Raw genomic sequence first — 13,797 nt, forward strand, 5'->3', positions numbered from 1 at the left:
CCAAGCTTAATTCACCCTCCTCTACATCAGAAAATGCCTATACAAAGTCAGGAATAAAGCAGTTGTGATACATTCGTTTGATGTTAGAGCTTTTAATTTTGCCATTTGAAAAGGGACTTTTCGTTTTAAATTTACCTTGGAGATCAGTATTTTTGTGATTTTTCTTTTAAATCAAATGTAAATACAATGGATAGATAATAATGTGCTTTAGTCGTATGAAAGGTAAAAGTGAACCGATATATTTTGAGACTTTATTATTCTCAGTGAAAAGTTAAATTTATTATTGTCAGAATATCCTCGAAAAACTGCTCGATACTTAGAACAGTCATTAACAAAACGCAGACAACATTTATATTTAAATAATTAACATGTATATTAAAATCCCGATGACAATTTGAATTAATACTATAGTATCTATTTGAAGTGACTAATAGGTCCATTGGGCCGCGTGTGATTTAATTGAAATATTTCAATATTGTACATATTTTGTTATACACAATGTCACTATACATATACTACACATATTTGTATTGCATTGTATTGTATTGTATTATCCTAACTGGGCATTTTTTTTTAGCTTTGCTTGGAGTATAAGAGATAGGGCAAGAATAGTATACATATGTCCGTGTCTAAATACAGAAAAAAAGCAATTAAGTAACATAAATAGGACATGACATCTGTCTTAGAGTAATGACATACAAGTACAAATATACACAAGGTTAAAACTTGAAATTGGCCAAGAACCACTGACAATTGCATAAGAGACTTAAAGAAAGTGAACAATATAGTGATCTAAATTATAGCACAAGACATTTTTTTCTATCCTGTCTGTTTGTTTTTCTCCCACATTGATGTCAAAATAATGTAATTCAACTGATACGACTGCCATACAAGGTAGAGGTTTAGCTAGCTATAAGACTAGGATTAATAAACCCTTTTGTACATAATGAAATGTATATACAAAGTACGGAATATGACAGTTGTTATCCATTTGTTTGATGTGTTTGAGCTTTTGATTTTGCCATTTGATTAGGCACTTTCCCTTTTGAATTTTCTTCGGAAACAAGGAAATTATCTTTGCTTTGGAGAACCAGATTTCTATGTTCATTTCTTCATTTTTGTCAATAAACTAGCTCGAATGAATCAGCCTTACTACAAAAATGTCAGAAGAGTTTAACATAAATCTCGTACACAAAAAAATTAGTAAAAAATCCAAATTATATGTACTGCATGTACATAAAATCTGACGGATAGCTCCTATATGTTCTGCTTACCACTGAGATTAGTTAATTTAGGGTTTTCTTTGTTTCTTTCGGGAAAACATACAACTCGATCAGACTCCGGATAGAGGAAGGATCTTCTAAGAAACAGTATTTGATCATTTAAAAGCGGTTAAAATGATACATATATTAATAATTATACAAAGTGGAAAATTAATTTTTCAAGTTCTGTCGATGTTCATTGAAATACGTGGGAATTCGACAGATGTGTAATTTTCATATTTCCTTTCTTACTTTAAGATGAGGTTATTCACTTAATAGTCACTTATGATTAAGGAACATATACTCAACAACATCCAAATAATCTTGTATTAGGGTATAGATGAAAATGAAAATACTTATAAATATCATATTATAATCTCTTAAACAAATAATTCGAAAAGAGAAAAAAAAAAAAAGAAAATATTGTAATCTTTAAGATATATCAATCTGTAATCAGTAATTTGATGAATTGTTAGTCATTAATGAATGGTGACGACTGAGAAGGGTGACACTCGATAGTACAAATACGGCTGCGGAAATCGGTCTCCTTAGATCTGCAAGTAAATAATCTCAGGTTCAAGTATGTTTAAATTTTAATGAGCTTAACTCGTCCTTATTCATCATTCGTTATTGTCTATATATGATGTGATAATATATAAGCTAAAACATATCTTTTTATTTTAAAGTTGTGGATCTAACTTAAAGATGGTTTTCTTTAAAAACGTAGCTTTGATTCTGGAATTTACTGTTTTGTGTTTATGTGTTCAAGATTGTTTTGGTAACAATTTTTGCAACGAAAATAAAACAATTATTATTGAAACAAATTGTCGAAAATGTTACAGGAATTACGCTACAAGGTGTCCAGACGGGGCTACTAAATTGACAAGAGGACGAGGAGATGCGACCTGCTATGTACCAGCATCGATCTGGGGTCACAAGCATCGAATCCGAGGGTGCTTGCATAAATGTGAGCAACCTATAGAAATAGAAAAGTGTTGCACTGGTTCCTGGGGTGCTGATTGTGACGGTGAGTAATACTGTAGAAATTATTTCCATGGTGATTATAAACTGTAAAATAGTGTCATGGTTAGTTTATCTATCATGATACTATAAAAACTTAAGTATTAACAATGTTACCAGGGGCGTAGCTAGGTATTCTCTCAACTGTAGGCACCAATCGGCAGGGGGTTCAGGCCGACATAAAACGGTTTTCAGCATTTTAGCTGCAAAATTTTATGTACAAAAATATTAAATTTACTGGTTATTTAAGTATGATAATTATAATATACATGATGAAAAGTTCGAAAAATTATGAATAATTCACTATAACATCTGACTGGTGAATTAGATAAAGCGCAGTACAATCGGAAATATGAAGAAAAAATATTTACAATATGCATTGCCTAGTGTGGATAAGCGTATCCCTTTAATTAAGCAGTACACCCTGTTTGGTATTTTCATACCTATACCGTTCTGATTGATATAGGAAGATGTGGTGTGAGTGCCAATGAGACAACTCTCCATCCAAATAACAATTTATAAAAGTAAACCATTATAGTTCAATGTACGGCCTTTAACACGGAGCTTTGGCTTCCACCGAACAACAAGCTATATTCACGATTGTGACGATCCTTCATTAAAAAAATGCGCACATAAACACTGATATTACTATATAATAAAACTATCCTTTTGGCTAGATAAAACCCAATAATCTCAAGTTTTGATTCTTAAACCTTCACCCTAGCCACACATACACACATAGTCGATGCCTAATGCAAAAGTTCTGTTATGTTCATACCTTCGTAACAAAATTCAAGAAATTCGTATTTCTTTATATCCTCTACTGTTAAATTCCTACCTGTTTAGGAATTTGAATAATTGTGGTCATTGAACGCAGATCTGAGAGTACACAAAAAATTACTGGAAGCTAGTTGATTGATTGATTTTTAAACATCCAGACTTGAGTGTCAAATATTTATGCATGTTATGCAAGTTCAGGACCAAAAAAATATTACAATAAATCCACAGGGAGCTAGGTCCTGTAATAGGTGTCGTCCAGGACGAAGGTCTAGAAATTTGAAAATGCCATGCATTGGAAAATGAGGGATTATTAGATAGGAGCAGAAATTTCGACTTTCAGTAGCCAACTACGAACTCCTCAAAGAGTGGCATTCTCTCTACAATCAGGCATCGGATTTAATGTCCCCATTCTGACCAGACGTGACTGCGTATTTGTACATCCTGCACAGCCAAACGGACGACCAACATTGGCAATACCGGTGAAGACAAAGCGGAAAACTAGTTGAACACTAACAACAACTTATTAAAAAACTCATGTTTCTAAGTTGAGGTTCATTCAAGTTTTTGTTGATAGAAGTGAAATGCTCTGAACCAAAGTTCTAGTTTATAGTTTCTATATAAGGTAAAATCATAAAAAAACATTCAATTCTATCCAATATTTCATCCCCAAGTACACATGACATTCCATTATCAAAGAGTTTTCACTGGCGTTCATCTACAGATAACGTTGTTTATTATTTTTTAATAAAAAAAAACATTGTGAAAAAAATATGTGTAGGCACGTGCCTTAAGCGCCTAACGGCAGCTACGCCCCTGGTTACAGAAACTTTAAAAGGGTATACCTTTATAGTTATTGTACTTTTATGAAGAACGCATATATCCATTTTAACAGACACTTTTATAATAAAGTGGGCCCCTCTCTTTCAAATTCCTTCAGATATAAGGATGAATAGAAATGATAGTTGCACTGTAGACATGTTGATAGTAAAACTGGCCCTATTAAAAAAAAATTGACATTGAAATGATAATGACGATAAGGATTATACTTCTTGGAAAACACGAAACAGTGATTGTTTTAAGAGGGGAAAGTCCTATCAACAAATACAATGTTGTAGATCAGTGAGACCGCTACTTGAAACCCGGCATATAGAAAAGTACTAGTGTCTGAAACTAGTGTACCGCAATAAAGGCAAGAAATTGTTAACAACCGCTTCTGTATAACCCTACGATATCAATGGCAGATCCAGAACTTTTCATAAGGGGAGGCCCACTGACTGACCTAAAAAGTAGGCGCTCCAGTCATGCTTTATTTTTGCTGGAGATATTTAAATCGTATGATAGTTTAATGTCAGAAATGGTGTGTGTCAAGGGGGCATTTTAACACTATGATTACTTATTTTTTATATAAATGACTTGAATAGCAGATAAGCAAAAGGCTTCAGCTTATGTTGGTTGTTATTCAATAGAAACACCCCATAATGAATTAGTTATGCTGATGATATGTGTATCCAAGGCTCCGTGTTGAAGGCCGTACATTGACCTATAATGGTTTTCTTTTATAAATTGTTATTTGGATGGAGAGTTGTCTCATTGGCACTCATACCACCTCTTCCTATATCTATATAAAGCCCATGCACTCAGTTGCTGGATTGAGAAGGATTCTATCTATTTCAATTTTGTGAAGAATTTGCGAGTGATAATGATATTTTATCTAATGAATTTTAAAACAAAGTATATGCAGATATATAATGTGCTCAAATTCAATGTATGTGGTAATTGTTAGACTTGCTGATGAATATATATAATTATATCTTGGACACATGGTAAACGTTTGACATGATTTGAATGATGATCAATGTGACATAAAAAGACTGCTGTAGCATATGCTCTACGGATGTTGAGATTCAACTTTTTAAGTCTTATTATATGAATGTCTATTGTGTATCTGTATGGTCCAAATGTAAGCTTGTCTCTTAAAAAAAAGGGGGGGTGGGTGTAAATTAAAATAATAAAATGCTTGTAATGTATGATCATGTATGATAATGCTTTTAGAATAATTGGATATCCACTTACTGATACATGTATCAATGTTCAGTTTGTTTAATCGATTGAAAATACCTGAAAATCTTTTTGTTATCACGATTCTCAGAAGTGATTTATTGCATTCATCAACACAAAACAGTGCTATTTAAGAGGGGCGAAAGATACCAGAGGGACAGTCAAACTCGGCATAAACACAGGCACTTGTCTCAGAAAAAGAATTCCTATATGCTTACTATATTAAGGTATATATGAAAAAAAATTCTGAGACAAGTGCCTGGGCTCAGAAACCGAAAATAAACTGACAACGCCATGGCTAAAAATAAAAAAGACAACTGACAATAAGCAACACGAACTAAGAGTAATATGGTACAATAAGTTATTCAGAAATTTTCCACGGGTGGGGTCTTCAGTATTTTTTGTTAAGGTGTGCCATTATTGCTTAAAAAAGTACACATTTTAATATAACATTCACTCAAATTCAGTATATTAAGTCATATAAATATACATAAATTTAGATTTTATAGTACGGAATTATAACCGTAATCGGCTTAGTATCTTAGAAAAGAAACATCCGGTCAGTATATGGCCTGATTTCAGTTTTCAGCTAACATCAATTTATAATGGTCTTTTTCTTCAAATATTGGAAAAAGACACACTTAACTATTAATTCTAAAATAACAGCTGCTTTGCTGTTGTTTAAAAAATGAAAATATCAATAAAAAAACGTTAAGTATAAATTGTGAAGTCAGTTCATACACTACAGCATGACAGCAAGAGAGCTCATCATCATGAGGGAGGTGAGTGTGTTTCCATACGAAGGTACTTGGGGGCAGGACAATTACCCCCCCCCCCCCCTTATTTTAAATCACTTATTTTTTTTTATTTTCCATTATTTTCAATACACCTTAGCGCTTTTTGTCTGCCATTACTGGATATCACAGGTTCCCGTAAAATTTTGACGTCATAAAACAAAATATCTGACGCCACAATAGAAAAGTGATTGTTGTTTGCGTTAAAAGTTCAAGCGACCGAGTCAGCCGGGATTAGCAATAAGGTGTATTATTTTTGTGTTTTACAGTACATGAACATGAATATACTAGAATTAACTTGTTATCAATTCAAAGTTTACTATCCACAGTGGTCACTGATTAATTAAACATTGGTTATTAACAGAACTTGAAACATATATTTTCCACTATTCCCCAATCAGTCAACAGGCCCCATTCCTGATCAAATTCCATTAAAAACATCATGCATGGTGCATTGTTTAAACAGTAAGTGTGAGGGTCATAGATATTTTCAACTGGATGAAAAAGTTGTATTTGCACTTACAATGAATGGAATAAATAGTGATAAGGTGTATTAGCACTAAACTTTAGAAAAGGTTGTTTTTCGGAACAATTCTAAAAGCCAGTATTGGTTTCCTCAACGTATTATGTCATGTACATACTCATACATAAGAGAATTTCTTTTAACCTTGTATATATCTCTCCCAAAGAGGAAACTGCCTTTACCAAGTGCAACTTAATTTTCTTATCAAGTGACCATTTATGCCTTCTCATATCTTAGATGTAAGAAGATGTGATATGAATGCCAATGAGACAACTCTCCATCTAAGTCACAATTTATAAAAGTAAACCATTATCTGATTATAGGTCAAAGTAGTGTCTTCAACACAGAGCCTTGGCTCACACCGATCAGCAAGCTATTAAGGGCCCCAAAAAGTATTAGTGTAAAACCATTCAAACAGGAAAACCAACTGTCTAATCTATATAAAAAACAAGAAATAAGAAACACTTAGGAACCACATCAACAAACTACAACTACAGATTTCTAACTTAGGACAGGTGCAAACAATTGCTGACTGCATAACATTTGAATTATGCTTTGATTATCAACTTTATAAAAGGTATATTTTGAATTTTAATCTTTATCATTTTCAGCTTGTCCTTCAATTTATAATGTCAGACTGAATAGACCTTGTAGTGGTCATGGAACATGTAATGATACTATTGATGGAAATGGACAGTGTTCCTGTCAGGTGAGTGTTTTGTGAAGTCAAAGTCATACAGGGAATTACCATAGCTTTAAATGGTGCATAAAAAAAAAAAAAAATAATTAGACCAAAGTAAGTTTTATAATCAAACACATGTGAATGATAGATGTTGAATATAGGATCATAAGACAGCAACTCAAAAGAATAATCAAGGGAGAAAAATCAAAAGCTTCATAATGGTTTAAATTCATTAATTTAGAAATGTTTTGGGGATTTAATTAACTTGCCAGTTTCAAACTACAAGTAAATAATTGTAAGGGATAACAGTTTTGGCTAGTCTGGGAAAATCCACCATTTTATCCTATACATTTTGGATCATATCATGCATATCAAGTAATTGTTATTGCTACAAGAACAATATGGGTTTTTTTTAAAGAAAATTAGTTTAGAAATACCAAATGTACACATCTTACCAGTAAATTTGCATCTCATTTTGAAATGCCATAACTATATAGCAATTTGGTAGTATTATCAATACATCATTTTAAGTTTTCTGATAAGTTTATTTCTGAGAGATCAGTCATATATAGAAGCATCCATACATCTCAGTTATGGTAGGTATATGAGGCTCCTATAGTAGAGTACTACTCCTCAATCATGTTTGTGTTCATGTTTAATTGGTCTGTTATTGTCTTTATGTGTTATTGAGCACACCCGAATAAAGAAAGATAACTCAATCTGATTTTTTTCCTAGCATTGAGTAACCCATTTACATATTCTAAAATGTGTCTCCATACTTCTTGCTTAAGAATATATATGTTTAGGTATTTATTTTGAGTTATGGGAAAAGTTAAAGAGGGTCTTAGTAGCAGTGTTGGGTAGGGTGCCTTGGTCATCTTTTTCTGTATTCTTCATTTTTGATACTATTTTTCACTGTTGCTTTATATCCTAAAATTGTGAATGTACTGAGCACAGCTGTTTTGTGCTGTATTGCCATCAAGCACAGCAGGGGTAGAAAGGTGAAACTGGTAAAATGTGGTAGACCATAGAAACAGTATGAAACAGATCTCCTTTCAAAACATACTGCATATAAAGTTCAGCTGTGCCAAGCAATGATAAAAAAACTTGTGTGACAAGCTGCTTGACAAGTTTTTCAGCCTTAAAAGTAGAAAGATAGAGTTCTATATGGGCTAAAGATGTTGTTCTTGTATAACCTGTGATTCAACGAATAAACACAAATGTTTGATTAACATCTTTTATTAAAATATTCCCTTTTCATATTGTCATATCGCGCGTTAAATGCCCTTTTTCAGGATTGGCACCCTGCCCTTTTGAAAACCTAGCTGGCACACTGTATTCATATAAAAAAGAAGATGTGGTATGATTGCCAATAAGACAACTCTCCACGAGATACCAAAATGATACAGAAGTTAACAACTATAGGACACTGTACGGCCTTCAACAATGAGCAAAGCCCATACTGCATAGTAAGCTATAAAAGGCTCTGAAATGACAATGTAAAACAATTCAAACAAGACTAACGGCTTAATTTATGTATAAAAAATGAAGGAAAAACAAATATGTAACACATAAACAAACGACAACCACTGAATTACAGGCTCCTGACCTGGGACAGGCACATACATAGAGAATGTGGCGGGGTTAAACATGTTAGTGGGATCCCAACCCTCCCCTTACCTGAAACAGTGGTATAACAGTACAACATAAGAACGAACTATAAAAATCAGTTTTTTTAAATAACTTTTGAATATTTAGAATTGTTCTTTTTTATATGATACAGATATGTGTGTTTTATATAATGAAGTATAATATATGGTAGGCCAGATAGGCACCACTGTTGATATATGTATTATGTTGCAACAGCATTCATGCATGTATTTCAGTTTCAAGTTGAAAATAATAGAATAAAAAGGTAGCACTACAGTCTATTTAAAAAAAGCAACTGGTCAAGATTTTGATGTATCTTTGTGATCTGGTGAGATATAAAGAAAAATGATGTACTAAAAGAAATAAGAACCAATGAGCTATTGCCTACACACTTTATTTCAAATAAGGAAACATTAAAAATTTGTGTTCACTGAAAGGCTCAGACATTTTTTTAAAACTTTTTAAAGGGCTTAATTTATCCAGTTCATTATATTGCAGCAAAAATAGCAAAAAATACTACATGGTGAAAATCGATACTTTTACACAGAACATATGATAAATAAATCCTATAATATATTTTTGACATGTTTTTTTTTTCTTCAGGAAAATTTTACAGGGTATGCATGTGAACAGTGCATTGATAAAAAGAAATATGGTATAAATTGTGACAGAGGTATGTATTTTTCCCAATTTTTTGCCTTTTATTATTTTTATTTTTTTTTATATCTGAAGCGATATTTTCAAAATCTTTTATTTTCATTTTCAGCATTTTACTGATAAACAAACTCTCTTTGTACAGTTAACACTGCATTGAATTTTTACACTGACATCAGCAATGGTTTTTTTCACATTTACAGCCAGTTTGGGTTTGAAAATTTTTGACATTATAAATTTATTAACCTTTATGGATTGTAATGAAACTTGAACCAAAGGAGCTTATATTTTTTGTATTCTGTATTTTACTGATAAATGAACTATATAATATTTAATGTTTTATAATTAACATTACACTTAACACTGACAACAGTATTCACAGGCGAGACACATGGTTCAGTGGCACCCATTACAAATTTTATTTAGATTGTGATATATATTTTGTGTGTATTCTATATAACATACCACTTAGAATTCAGGATTTAGAGCTTAATTGTCATATGGTCAAGACACATGCTAAACTATAGATGTCTGTTCTGAAACTGTTATTGCTATGTTGCTCTTTCATTCATATAGCATGTAATATTATTGAATATGATGAGCAAGAAAAAATTATTAATATATATGTTGGGCTCTGAACTGAGATGGTACTCCTAGCCACAATAGTCATGCTGAAGTGCATTGGTTAACAAGCTGAAGTATGATGACAACATTGTGACGGTGCGTTTTGTGGTTACACTGAAGTGAGATGGTGTAACTGTGTTGTTGACATTGATGGTTACGATGAAGTGCGATTGCGTGAAGAAATAATCACATTTAATGTGGCGGTTAGCGTGCTTGCCTCACATTGGGAAGGTCTATAAATATGTATTGATTTCTGGTCAGGTAATAGGAAAGACTTTAAAAACTTAAATTTTCTAATTCTCAGCCTAGCATGTAGCAGTGTAAAGCCAGATATATAGACTTGTTGGCTCAGATTAATTAAAACGGATTAAAGTGGGAGGATATATCTTGAAATGTATTGTTCAATGGGAATAAACAAATTTAACCTTGTCGTTCTATAGTATTTAGCAGAGTCAATCTCAAAAGAGAAAAAAAATACCAAATATATATGCTTGACTAATTATGTCAAGATATGTCAAGTGTTCCACCAAAAACTTTAAAATTAGCTGCTTTTACGCTGAGCAATGAGAAATTGGGAAGTACGCATGAGAACAAATCAGGTTATTTTGGCCTAACTTGTGATAGAAGATTAACACTGTAACCACAATAAAATAAGCTAGGTTAGAGTACTGGTTTTCTTACAAAGCAGTATTTATTTCAGGAATAAAACAAAGTTGTATCAACTTGATATAAAAAACAACATTGCTTATTATTGTTTTAATTATTTAGTTCACATAAAACCAAGTGAAGCCTACTGGAAGAGAAGTCAAAATTAAAAGTTATATATGAACTCTATTTCTTTCCTTTCCTTAGTTAGCATGAAACCTTCATTTACTTAATCGTTTCCTCCTGCCTATGAATTCTTTTTGTATATAAAGGAACAGTGTATTTGAAAACTTCGCAATATTCAAGCATCATGCCAAACCATTGCGCTTCAGAGAGTTGGACCATCGTAGCTCTGCCAAGACCATCCCACTTCAGCGTAATCATTGCACCTCCAAGTCCTAAATATAAACTTGCATAATTATTTATTTTACAAAATTTCAGATTGTCAATGTGTCCATGGGACATGTGAGAATGGTATTCGGGGAGATGGGTCATGTGATTGTGATTCAGGGTATAATGGCACTAGGTGTGATCAAGGTAGGTCAAGAAAATTTTTAAATAGTATGCATCAGAAGTGTCCATTTTTATGCCAAAAAAAACTTATACAATATTTGTTTTGATATGAATATTTTGTTATACAGTTGAGTGGTACATAGGGGTTTATGTAGTGTTTAGCAATATTTTCAAAATATCTTTTACTTGTTTACCTATGTAAGCTCAGTATGACACACTTAGACTGATATTTTTGATGTTTCTAAAATGAGTTTCTTCAGCATTGTACCATAAACATTGTAATATTATCAAATACCTGTTACACTATCACTAACCCAAATCAGATTTTAGAACAGTATCAAAATAAGAAGATTTGAAAAAAGTAATTTTAGTCATTTTAATAGGGCATGAATGTTGAAAATATACATGTCATTCTATTACAGAACTTGAAGCATGTAAAAATAAGATATGTCCAAAGAACTCTAAGTGCAAAGATGTATTTGGATGGGTGATGTGTACTTGTGATCAATGGTATAAAAGAGTGTACATCAGCATAAATGATACAGGAAGTGATCTTGTAAATGGCACAGATGTAACCACTGTTGGAAGTAATGAAACGGAGGTTAAAAATAGTCATGAATGTGTTCGTAAGTCATTGATATTCTTTTATTTTTATCTTGAAATATTTGATTTTATCTGTCCATTTATAAATTATTAGTTAACCTGACCAAAAGGGCCACTTTAAGCTATGGCTATCACTTGGTTTCTGTCGCCAGTTGCTATGTGATATCTTTTGAAGTTTACTAAAATCTTCTCTGAAAATACTACTAACAAGACCAGTTTAAACCAAACTTGGCCACAACCATACTTAAGGCATTCACTTTAAAAATAAATATATTCCAATGGCTTCACTGGCAATCCAGCACAGCCAACAATTTTAATACAAGATTATAGGGATAGAATTTGAAAAATCATATCACAGATAGAGGAAATTTGGCATTTTTGGAGAAATATTATCAGAAATTAATACTTACATGTCAAGATCTACTTATTTGACAAAAGTTGTCAGTTGATGACTTAAGATAATAGGAAATGAATATAGTTATCCTTTAATAAATTTATTTCATCAAACTTTTAGCTAACCTGACCAATTAAGCTTTTCGCATCCATTGGCTCTCGTTGTTTTCTGTTGTCTTTTATAAATATCTTCTCCTCTGAAACTGCTGTGCCAAATTTAATCAAAATTACAATTATGATTAAGATATCTAGTTCAAAAAAAATCTGAAGTAAAATGCAAGTTTTGTCTATTATCTGGAAAGCTGACTGCTATGACTAGAGAAAATCTGACAGGGTCAGGAATGTTAATTGAAGGCATCCATTGTTGAAGATGCGGGTAGAGACAATGGCTTTTTAAAGCCTGTAGTTTATTTGGCTATTTTCTTGAAACCTATGATAGATAAAGGGAAATTTAATCATCAAAAATGATAAGCTAGACAAGTTATTCAAACCATTCAACAAAGCTAATAATTAAGGTCTATCCCAAAATAATTAAGGTCTATCCCAAAAGAATTAAGGATTATCCCAAAAGAATTAAGAATTAAGGTCTATCCCAAAAGAATTAAGGTCTATCCTAAAAGAATTAAGGTCTATCCCAAAAGAATTAAGGTCTAGCCCAAAAGAATTAAGGTCTAGCCCAAAAAATTTAGGTCTATCCCAAAAGAATTAAGGTCTATCCCAAAAGAATTGAGGTCTATCCCAAAAGAATTAAGGTCTATCTCAAAAGAATTGATGTCTATCCCAAAAGAATTGAGGTCTATCCCAAAAGAATTAAGGTCTATCCCAAAAGAATTAAGGTCTATCCCAAAAGAATTGAGGTCTATCCCAAAAGAATTAAGGTCTATCCCAAAAGAATTAAGGTCTATTCCAAAAGAAGAAAGTGCTGTTCAGTGATGTTGTTTTTGTTGAGCCTGCAACTTTTGTTGCAGAAAGCTCGACATAGGGATAGTGATCCGGTGGCGGCGGCGTTAGCTCACTTCTTAAAAGCTTCATATTTTAGAAGGTGGAAGACCTGGATGCTTCATACTTTGTATATAGATGCTTCATGTTACGAAGTTTCCGTCAGTCACATGTCCAATGTCCTTGACCTCATTTTCATGGTTCAGTGACCACTTGAAAAAAAAGTTCAAATTTTTTGTAATGTTGAATTCTCTCTTATTATAAGTAATAGGATAACTATATTTGATATGTGTGTACCTTGCAAGGTCCTCGTGTCTGTCAGACAGTTTTCACTTGACCTTGACCTCATTTCATGGATCTGTGAACAAGGTTAAGTTTTGGTGGTCAAGTCCATATCTTAGATACTATAAGCAATAGGGCTAGTATATTCGGTGTATGGAAGGACTGTAAGGTGTACATGTCCAACTGGCAGGTGTCATCTGACCTTGACCTCATTTTCATGGTTCAGTGGTTATAGTTAAATTTTTGTGTTTTGGTCTGTTTTTCTCATACCATATGCAATAGGTCTACTATATTTGTTGTATGGAATGATTGTTAAGTGTACATGTCTAGCGGGCAGATGTCATGTGACCTTGACCTCATTTTCATTGTTCAGTG

General features: G+C 32.6%; 1 protein-coding gene across 4 annotated transcripts in view; it reads left to right on the top strand.

The window, feature by feature from the left end:
* The first annotated feature begins 1,850 nt into the window (after positions 1–1,850).
* The window catches only part of LOC139515451 (stabilin-2-like), a 62,019-nt gene continuing 50,072 nt past the window's right edge, over positions 1,851–13,797 (top strand). For all 4 annotated transcript variants that reach the window (XM_071305022.1, XM_071305035.1, XM_071305029.1 and 1 more), the window contains exons 1-5: positions 1,851–2,289; positions 7,049–7,146; positions 9,373–9,442; positions 11,134–11,229; positions 11,628–11,831. In XM_071305022.1, coding sequence (XP_071161123.1) covers positions 1,968–2,289; positions 7,049–7,146; positions 9,373–9,442; positions 11,134–11,229; positions 11,628–11,831 — 790 coding nt within the window. In that variant the 5' untranslated portion in view covers positions 1,851–1,967. The remainder of the gene's footprint in view (positions 2,290–7,048; positions 7,147–9,372; positions 9,443–11,133; positions 11,230–11,627; positions 11,832–13,797) is intronic.

This window comes from Mytilus edulis, chromosome 1 (genome assembly GCF_963676685.1).
Source record: "Mytilus edulis chromosome 1, xbMytEdul2.2, whole genome shotgun sequence".
NCBI lineage: Eukaryota > Metazoa > Mollusca > Bivalvia > Mytilida > Mytilidae > Mytilus > Mytilus edulis.